The sequence below is a fragment of the Setaria viridis genome, chromosome 9 (genome assembly GCF_005286985.2).
Source record: "Setaria viridis chromosome 9, Setaria_viridis_v4.0, whole genome shotgun sequence".
NCBI lineage: Eukaryota > Viridiplantae > Streptophyta > Magnoliopsida > Poales > Poaceae > Setaria > Setaria viridis.
The window spans coordinates 50,415,961-50,425,947 of NC_048271.2; the positions used below are offsets into that span (position 1 = coordinate 50,415,961).

The following is a 9,987-nucleotide window of genomic DNA, read 5'->3' on the forward strand; positions in this document are numbered from 1 at the left end:
GATCTGAGAGAGAGGGAAAGGAGAAAAGATGCGGATGGAGGCCTCACGGGAGAAATGAAACGTGTGGACCAGAGTTTGCGTGTGGGCTTGAATATTCGGTGATGTGGATGTAGGGGTGCCTGTTCCTTGGACACGTGTCCGTTCGTTACTAGCAGCCAGCGCGACGCACGTTCGTCAAATAAGGATTTCGCTCAATTTCTCATCATGGAAAGCTAGCCTGCGCTGCAGTGTCAGTGTGCCAATGCAGCTATAGCTTAACCACTATCCTCAATTGATTACATTATTAGTAGTGATAGACAAATCCAAAAGCGCGAGTATTATATTGCTGTGGATCGTGCCGTGTCAACCGCGTTTGAATCCCTGCGTGGACGTGCTCCAACATGGATTCGGGCATCATTGACAATTATGCCTTCGCTCGCTCATCATGTCTTCTCCCTCCCTCCGATCCTCTTTTCAATCGGATGACACCGTCAGGCCGGGGGTCCCACGCGTGGGAACCTACAAACTCTCCCAAGCCGTGACACGCCAGACATGCTCGAGTGTGCAGTGCGTGTGGCCTTGTCTTGTTCGTTGTCCCTTCTCCCCCACCCCCCCAACTGCATGCAGGGCCGTCCATTGGTCGTCGCCCGCCGGCAGTGGCTTATGATGAACTGTTGAAATGAACAAAGCGGCCGAGCTCCAGCTCCCAAGCAGTATCTGGGAGTCATCAGTCGGGGTTTCAAATTTGAAACAAACAAACTGCTTGGACGGACGGACAAGTGCTGTCTGCTGGATGGTACCACCAGCTAGAACTGCGCTCGTAAAAGTCCACGGGGGGACGAGCGGTGAGCGACGGCGACGACCGGCGCGACAACTGATCGCCCTGTTCCACACCTGTGTTGCACGCAACTTTTGCATGCCTGCATGGATTTGGCCGCTGAATTCAAACAATCCACTGACGCTCTCACGCAGACAGATAGAGAGAGATTAGTGTAGATTGTTTCCCTGTTGTGTCAGGTTCTTTTTCTTGGGTTCTCACTTCTCATCGGACGCGACGATCTCCCACTAGCCCCGGCAGCATGATTACGGCTACTGCGTGCAAGAGTCCAACCAACCCAATCATGCCGCTAATCTTACCACTCGCTCCTGTTTCCACGTCCCCGTCATCTTGGTTGGGGCCTTGCGGGTTTTCAGCGCACGGGTGGCAGCTGCGCTCGGTGGATTCGACTCGACGGACGTGACCGAGGGGGCGAAAAGGCCGGAGGGTGGCGTGCCGGGGACTTGGTGCGAGCAGTGGCTGAACTGACCGCCGCTGCCTCCCCGTGTCCGCTGGGCAGCCGGCACGGCAACCCGCGTGGAAAATGGGGCTCGTGTTCGTGCGCGCGGTGGCGAGGCGGCACGTTGTCTGGTTCGCTGGATGCCGAGCCGGCTCGTCAGATTTTTCGACGGGGTGGTAATTATTGGCGCGGGCTGGCGTTGAACGTAGGAGCCACGGAGGGGTTCCGAATCTGGTGTCTCACGTGCCTACGCTCGGTGCGGTGCAGGGTCACTTTATTTGTGTCCGAGTTTGAACTCTTTTACTTGGGGAGGGATTCTGGATTCATGATCCGTTGTCAAAAGAGGGAAGACAAGCAAGTCGCTGGTGCGGTGGTGATGCCGAAGTGGCGTACTGCGATAAGGTCTCGGAGGGGAGAGGTGAGGGCAATCATTTGGCCTGATTCGTCATCTGTGGCAACATCAACTTGTCGGGTCTTTTGCATGTTTAAACTCCACGGTGACGCTTTGCTGCATGCTCTGAAAAAGGAAACAGTACTCGATGGATCATCACAGCCCGCTTCATAGTCAGTTCTGATTTCGCTGTGCCCCACAGAGAGAGAGAGAGAGAGAGAGAGAGAGAGAGAGAGAGAGAGAGAGAGAGAGAGAGAGAGAGAGAGAGAGAGAGAGTTGCACCACTTCATGTGGCACTAGTGAATGTAAGGTCCACATTTCATGTTCAGCTGGGCTTCGGCCCACTACACCGATGCAGATCACCCATTCAGTGGCCCAGTGCTGCAGCAGACCGCCGATCTGCTTGCCGCCCCCTCCCTACAGGCCCAGTTTCTCATCCAGCCCAGATTCCCACGGGCGCGGGAAGGGCCCAGGCCGCTGGGTGGCTACGCGGCGATCAGGCGTTCCTCTCCCCGCTGCTTCCCGACTCTTCCAGGAAGAACCCGACCGACCTCGGACTCAGCGGCTCCGCCTGTCGGCGTGCGCGCCCCGCGTGCGTGCCTGCGGTCTCTCGTCGTCTCCAGAAGATGCATCCCGGCACTTCGCCTTTCCCTCTTCTTCTACCTCCTTCCACCACCCCCTTCTCCCCACTCCCCAACCCATCGGATCACCCGCGCACTGCCACTGTTGTTCACTTCTCCGAACAATCGTCACAAAGCCCCGCTCCCGGAGATTCCACGTCGCCTGGTCAAGTAAGTGATCTCCTCAGTCCCCTTCCCTTACACTTCCTTGCTTCGAACTGTGATTTTGTTAGTTGTAGCGATACGTGTAGTGTAAATGTAGTTAAATGTTAATTCCATGTTAGTTAGTGCTGCACGCCCGCATTCGGCAGTCCGGTTACTGATGCACGTGCCTGCGGTGTGCTTCTATGCGGACTTGCGAAGCTCGCGGTAGCATTGATGGTGATTTTCGCTAGGGGTCACCTAGGTTTTGCACTGAACATGGATTGGGAAAAGGGGAACTGAACAAGGCACAGAATTGCAGAGTTTGTGTGCACATTATTGATGGAATTGCTCGCCTTGGCCTCCTAAACCTCGCTTCCTTTTTGTGACAATTCAGTGTATTCGTAGTGAGCCTTATTTACAGCTTTGTAGGCCTCTGATTGGGGAATGGTGCGCAATTTGTCAGGATTGGTCTCTTGGTCCATATTCTTATCTGAATATAATGACTGACACCACTACTGTCGAACGAACTACTTGATTTAACTTGAATTAAACATTTAGCCTGAACTTCCGGAACCTTTATCCTATTAGCCGTGCCATCAATTGTCTCAATGCAGCTGCATGCATAGCTCAGTTTAGACGTTAGTGGTCAGAGCCTTATTTCGTTTTGGAGCAAAGCTAACCTCACTGCCATGGCAGTCAGCTAGATGCCATGGTACTAATACTTTATGCTATGTCTTGTGTTAACCTGGATTAGGTGTTTAGGCTTTCCTTTGCTGTCTGTTATCATTTACCAATTGGTCATGGTTATTTGTAATTTTGTATGTTTTTCCTACCAGTGCTATAGCTTTTCGACTGGAATTTCTATTTGTTTTGTGTTCATAACTGAAGCTACAGTTTTCAGTACAGTAATGTCGAAAATGCCCCTCTCACCCTTACTTCTAAGCAAATGTTAAGAGTGATAATTTCACAAAATTACAGCTATTTGTGGCTAACTATCAAGGAACTACAACTTCTGAGAACAGTTTCGCGGACCTGCAACTACTTGTGTCCATGGTTTGACAAACCTACAACACTTTTCATGGAGCCACATGTTAGCAACAAAAGTCTGCATGATTTATTTGACTGACATGTGGGCCCATGTCAAATGTTGTAGGTTTGCAAAGGTGACACCTAAAGTAGTTTTAGTTCTGTAAATTTGATTCCAAAAGTTCTACTTAGTAGTTCCTTTATATTCAGGCTCGAGTAGCTGTAGTTGTGAAATTAACTTTAAATGTTAAATTTAAGACTATGGTTATTCCTATTCCTGTCTGGTACTTGTTTGATGTTTCTTGTCTTTTAAAGCACAAGTCTGATGGCAATATATAACTGGTGCAATATTGCTTTGTAGGATGGCTGAACAGGTGTATACTGTGGCATCGGATAGTGAAACCACAGGGGAAGACAAATCACAGCCGTCATTTCCTGATGTTGCTATTGGCATTGACATTGGGACTTCCAAATGCAGCGTTGCTGTTTGGAATGGCCACCAAGTTGAGCTCTTAAAAAACACCCGCAATCAGCATGGGATGAGGTCATATGTCATGTTCAAAGATGACAATCTTTCAGCAGGAGTTACTGGAGGAGCAACTCGGGAAAATGCACACGAGGAAAGAGATATCTTATCAGGAAGTGCTATATTCAACATGAAGCGCCTGATTGGAAGAACGGACACAGATGAAGTAGTTCAAGCTAGCAAGGCCCTCCCTTTTCTTGTGCAGACATTGGGTATTGGCGTGAGACCATTTATTGCAGCACTGGTGAACAACATGTGGCGATCTACAACCCCTGAAGAAGTTCTTGCCATCTTTCTGCTTGAATTGAAGGCCTTGGTAGAGATGCATCTTAAACATCCGGTGAGGAATGCTGTGCTTACCATTCCAGTTGCATTCAGTCGGTTTCAACAGACCAGGATTGAGAGGGCCTGTGCAATGGCTGGGCTGCATGTGTTGAGGTTGATGCCAGAGCCTACTGCTGTTGCACTTCTGTATGCTCAGCAGCAACAGCAGCTTATGCATGACAACATGGGAAGCGGCATTGAGAAAATTGCCCTGATATTTAATATGGGTGCTGGGTACTGTGATGTAGCTGTGGCTGCCACCGCTGGAGGTGTCTCTCAAATAAGAGCATTATCAGGATGCACTGTTGGTGGAGAGGATATCCTTCAGAATACAATGCGCCATGTTCTTCCCAATTTTGACAGTCTATATGCTGGTCAGACAATGGATAGAATAAAGTCGATGGGTCTAGTGCGAATCGCAACTCAGGATGCAATTCACAAACTGGCTAACCAGGAGTCTGTGGAGATCAATGTTGATTTAGGGAATGGCCAGCAAGTGTCAAAAGTCCTAGACCATTCAGAGTTCGAACAAGTCAATCGGGCGATTTTTGAGAAGTGCGAGAAGATCATCAACCAGTGCTTGGTTGATGCGAAGTTAGTACCAGAGGATATCAATGATGTCATATTGGTTGGAGGGTGTTCCAGGATCCCCAGAATCAGAAGCCTCGTCCTGGGTTTATGCAAGAAGGAAGTGTCTTACAAGAACGTAGATGCTCTAGAGGCTGCTGTTTCAGGTGCTGCACTGGAAGGAGCCATCGCTTCAGGAGTTACTGACCCTTCAGGGAGCTTGGATCTTCTGACAATTCAGGCGACCCCTATGAACCTGGGAATCCGTGCGGACGGCGATGGCTTTGCAGCAATCATTCCCAGGAACACAACAGTTCCAGCAAGAAGGGACATGCTGTTTACAACAACGCACGACAACCAGACTGAGGCACTCATCGCTGTGTATGAAGGAGAAGGGGAACGTGCTGAAGACAACCATCTGTTAGGATACTTCAAGATCGCTGGCATTCCACCAGCGCCCAAGGGATCGGTTGAGATCAGTGTGTGCATGGACATCGACGCCTCCAATGTCCTCAGGGTGTTCGCAGGGGTCGTCAAGCCTCAAGGGCCAGCCATTCCGCCCTTCATTGAGGTGAGGATGCCGACGCTGGACGATGGCCATGGCTGGTGCGGGCAGGCCCTGGCAAAGATGTATGGCAAGACTCTCGATCTTGCTGTTCTCCCAAAGAAGCTGCAGCCATGAGATGCTTACCGTTGCCCTGTAAGTAGCTAGTGCGTTGTGCGTGTGTTGTGGTTGCTCAGTGTTCAGTGTCTCACCGTCCCGGACCTTGTGGGACTTGACTGTTTGTGTTGCTGGGCGGTCTGCAGAACGAAACTCACTGTAATCTTTGTACAATAATGTGTCACTTTACATGTAGAATGAATGTTGCACGTGTTTCCAGAATTTTTTGAGTGATGTACATATCAGGGATTGCGTGAGAATGGCTTGTGACAAGATACGCATTATGTTGGATTGTTGGAAAAACTTGTCCAGTATGATGAACGACTCTTTAAAGTCGCCAAAAAAGGAGAACCGAACATCTAACAAGACAATACGCAACATGCACGGTGCGCCTACATAAACACGGGTGTGTACCGAGTCAAACATCGTAATCGACCGTAAGCATGCACGATCAGATTCACAGAATTCGGTACATGAGGGTGTAGCAACTAGAAAGTCTGAACTCCTTATGAAACGTACCGTTGCATCACCGGTCACCACACGCAGAATCCACAGCTGCGCCCATCAGCCATTGAGTGAGATTGCAACCAAGTTATCCAGCAGTAGTCAGCATGAGCTACTGAAATGTCTCGCAGAAAACTAAGGACAGCCCTAGAATATGAAAAACATCTCCATGGTTGAAAGGCAGACGAACACCATAGCTATATCACCGGTCATCAGAGCATCTTCCTAAAATCCTAACTTGCCTTCTGGGCCTGGAGCCCTGGGCGGCGCGCGAGAACGTTGGCAGCTTGCAATCAGACGGTGGCGGCTGCCTCGCCGCCACCAGTCTCTTCCTTCATCTTCTGAAATCTCCCGGACAAACCTAAAATCAGATATAGATGCCACATGTCTGTCAAAAGATTCAAAATACAGAGCCCATTTTATTTTGATAGAAATAATTAGCCTCCTGGTTATGACCACAAATATGTGCATATAAGTTCTGAATCTAATTACGAAACAAAGTGTTTCATGCATGCCTTACACTACCTCACACACATATAAGGACTTGCACAGGACCAGACATAACATAATCTATCTTTGTTTGTGTTCGAGATAATCTATCTTTGTTTTCGAGATGATAAACGACTCATGCTGAAGTTATTAACATGTGGGCAAACATCTACATAATCTTACATACATATAAGCAGGCATAAGCATTGTGCAAGCTACTCAAATAATAAACAAGATATTACAGGAAGTAAAATCCTTTTCTATGTACAACAAGATGGCAGTATTGTATTGATTTTAGAAAATTCATATGGCCAAACAAGAAAACATCTCTGCAGGCTCTAGCTATGTACCCAATAACCCAAATCTGTCTTCATGCTAGGAACCTTGTAGAACATATCTTTCTCTTGAACTTCACTTTAGAGGACATTGAGTTGATCAGTTCTTTTGGACAAATGAACTTGGCAGTTAAGCTCTCAACTCATGAACAGAGCTCAGACAGCAGATGCAAAAAACTATATTATACTGATAAAGTACTACACTCCGAATCAAAACTAGCCCAAACATTACACCAGGTAGTAGTCCACACGCCACAGAGCAAGAGCAAATGGAGAACTGATGACAAAATTGTCAAGCAAAATTACTTGCCTAACATACTCAAATACACAAGAAGCAAGTAGCTACAAGCTACCTCAATTCTGCAGTTCCTGAATGGACAGTCTCATGTATACAATATGCCATATGATAAGACCAGAGGTGTGCATACACACGAGTGACGCTTAGCACAGATTCATGAAATGCAAAACTTGAAAATTCCCAAACTAGCTAAGTGGACATATACTTTATGTTGAGCAAGCAGACAAGCACCGTACAGACCAAGACAGAATCGATCTAGACATCTAGTACTGGAGAAAGATATATAACTATGTGTGCAAATGGAATGAAATTAAGCATTGGAGCACATCTGCTGTAACAAAGACACATTAATATCACGGTCACGGATGCAACTATACAAGTAGCCACCCACCTGAAAACTGAAAGTGAAGCAGATCACATAGGGGAGAAATCAAGCTGAATTATATACCTGCGGTTAGCGCCGGCGGCAGCTCCCACGCGAGAACACCGGACGAAGAGGAGGCGCGGCCCTCGTGAGCTTCGCTCTCCACCACCTTCTTGGTACGCCTGTTGACAGCGAAGAGGTACTTCTTTACGAAGAAGTAGACGATGTCGGGGTTCTCGGGGTGGATGAAGGCGACCCTGGGGGGCTTCTTCTTCGGCATCGGCAGCCCTGCCGCCTTGTAGCTGTCCCAGATCTCGGCAAAGCTTACACAGTGCTCGGGCGTCCACTCGATCAGCTATCTCCGGATCAGCGAGCGTGTGAATGGTGAGCTTGGGTTCGCCCTGGCGCGGGCAGCTCATCTCGACACATCGGAACTTGCCATTGCTGACCTGCACGAAACGGCGGGAGGCGCGCTTTCTCTGGGAGCAGTAGCTGCAGCCGTGATGGCCCCCACCGTGGCCGCCGCCTTTCGGGAGCCGGACGTAGGCCATCTCCGGCTCGTCAGCGAAGGGGTCGCAGGCGAGGAGGTGGCGCGGTCGACCCACCAGAGCTTGCCGTCGTGGGAGACGACGCCGTCGAAGCTCCAGATCCAGTTGGGCAGGGGGTTGTCGACGTCCACCTCGACCCACTCCCCGGCCTCGGACGAGAAGCAGATCAGCGTGGCCTCGTCGCAGCCAACGATGTTCTGGAACTCGACGACCATGTACCCGCTCCCGCCGCGGGCTCAGCGATGACGCCGACGGTGGAGGCGTTGAGGAAGTCGGGGTCGGGGACGCGGGAGGCGGCGCCGGAGGGCACGTCGAGGACGAAGCAGGCCGGCTTGGGGACGCGGCCGACGTGGATGGTGCGCTCGACGCCGTCGGGGCCGCGGTAGGCGCGCGCCTCTGTGGGAGGGCGCTCGGACACGGACGGCGGGGCGAGGACGAGGAAGAGGCCGGTCGGGTCCGCGGCGAGGACGCAGGGGGAGTCGATGTCGGCATGCGGGTCCGGGTCGGCGGCGAGGACGGTTGGGGCGACGGTGAGCTGGGTGACGCGCGGCGGCGCCGCGAGCGCGAGGGAGATGTCGGCGCCGGGCTGAAGCTCGCCGGCGGCGGTGGCCACGCGCGGGGCCGTGTCCAGGATCACCCACGACGGCGACGGAGAAGCCATCCGATCGGACTCGCCAAGCAAGGCAAGGAGAGGAGTGGGTGGGTGGCTGGGTGGTTTGATCACTTGGCTGGCTTTGTGGTGGAGTGAGATCGGCCGTGCTACTGTTAGGGTTTAATCAGGAGTTTGCATTGGTTTGTGACCCTCCGGGAGGAGGGGAAAGAGGCGAGGGGGGATTTGTTCGGATTGTCCATGCCTCCCCCTCCATGGCCGCCGATCCTGGCTGGCGGGGCGTCGGTAAGAGGCGGCCCGAGCACGGAGATGGGCGCGGGGTCGGCGGACCTCTGAGGCAGCCATCGCCGGCGGCGGACAACGTTGTTTCAGAAAGCCCCCTCGTGGTCCAATAATTTACACAAAACCCCCTAAATTGGATCGCGATCAATAATCGTGATCCAATTATTTGCACAAAACCGGATCGCGATCAATAGTCGCGATCCAATTATTTACGTAAATACCCTACGTATTTTCAGAATGGTCCCTCTGCCATCACTGCTAACGGGTTCTCCTTCCCGCGCGGCTCCGGCGATTGCCTCGCCGTCGCCGTGCAGAGCTCCAATCCTCCTCCCGATCCCTACCCCCTTCATCGCCGAATCCCTCCTGCCGCGCCCGCCTCCCTCCGCGGCTCCGCCATTGCCAGCCCCCCGAACCTCCAATCGTCGTCGGGTACTCGGGACCGGGCGGCGCCGTCGCGACGCGCCAGCCTGCCGTGATTTTGCGCTGCCGTTCAGGCGCGCAGGAGCGAGGCCGTCGCGAGAGGCAACTAGTGGTGCTGGGGCTACGAACCGTTTGAACGCTCGCCGTCACTGGGGCTACGAACCGTTTGAATGTTTATGATATGCATCTATCTTCCTAAGAAGTACTTTAGTCATCTCTCATTGTTCTCCACTGCACATGTTGATGCACATTAGCACATGTATCCCTTATCAGTTCTCTACTGCACATGTTGATTCACATTAGCATATATTTCCCTTTCAGGCCGCATTGAAACCAGAACTTGAGCATTTTACTTTTTAATAACCCAAGCAAGAAAAAGAAACATGTCCCAAGCTAAAATAAAAGAATCATCCACCTGTTTCTGACAGTTCTAATACCCAATCCGACAGATTGTTGTCATTCTCCTTCATGCAGCATACTAGGGAAGCATTATTGTCAGAATACAAGGACATGCCACCTGCAAAACTCAAAACAACAGACATGGCAACACCAAGAGGCTTAAAGCATCAGCATGTATAGGAGAACATGCTTGCGAAATTTTAGCATAAGCATAAATTCCCTG

The 9,987-nt window shown here is 51.0% G+C and overlaps 1 protein-coding gene across 1 annotated transcript; it reads left to right on the forward strand.

Moving 5' to 3' along the window:
• Nucleotides 1-2,197: 2,197 nt before the first annotated feature.
• Nucleotides 2,198-5,775, forward strand: LOC117836547 (heat shock 70 kDa protein 8). Its single transcript, XM_034715997.2, has 2 exons — nt 2,198-2,438; nt 3,799-5,775. Exon 2 carries the CDS (start codon nt 3,800-3,802, stop codon nt 5,534-5,536), a length of 1,737 nt encoding a protein of 578 aa, XP_034571888.1. The 5' UTR covers nt 2,198-2,438; nt 3,799; the 3' UTR covers nt 5,537-5,775.
• Nucleotides 5,776-9,987: the final 4,212 nt, after the last annotated feature.

What these genes read in the sequence shown, in the direction of transcription:
- LOC117836547 (XM_034715997.2), top strand. Translation starts at nt 3,800, where the DNA reads ATGGCTGAACAGGTGTATACTGTGGCATCGGATAGTGAAACCACAGGG.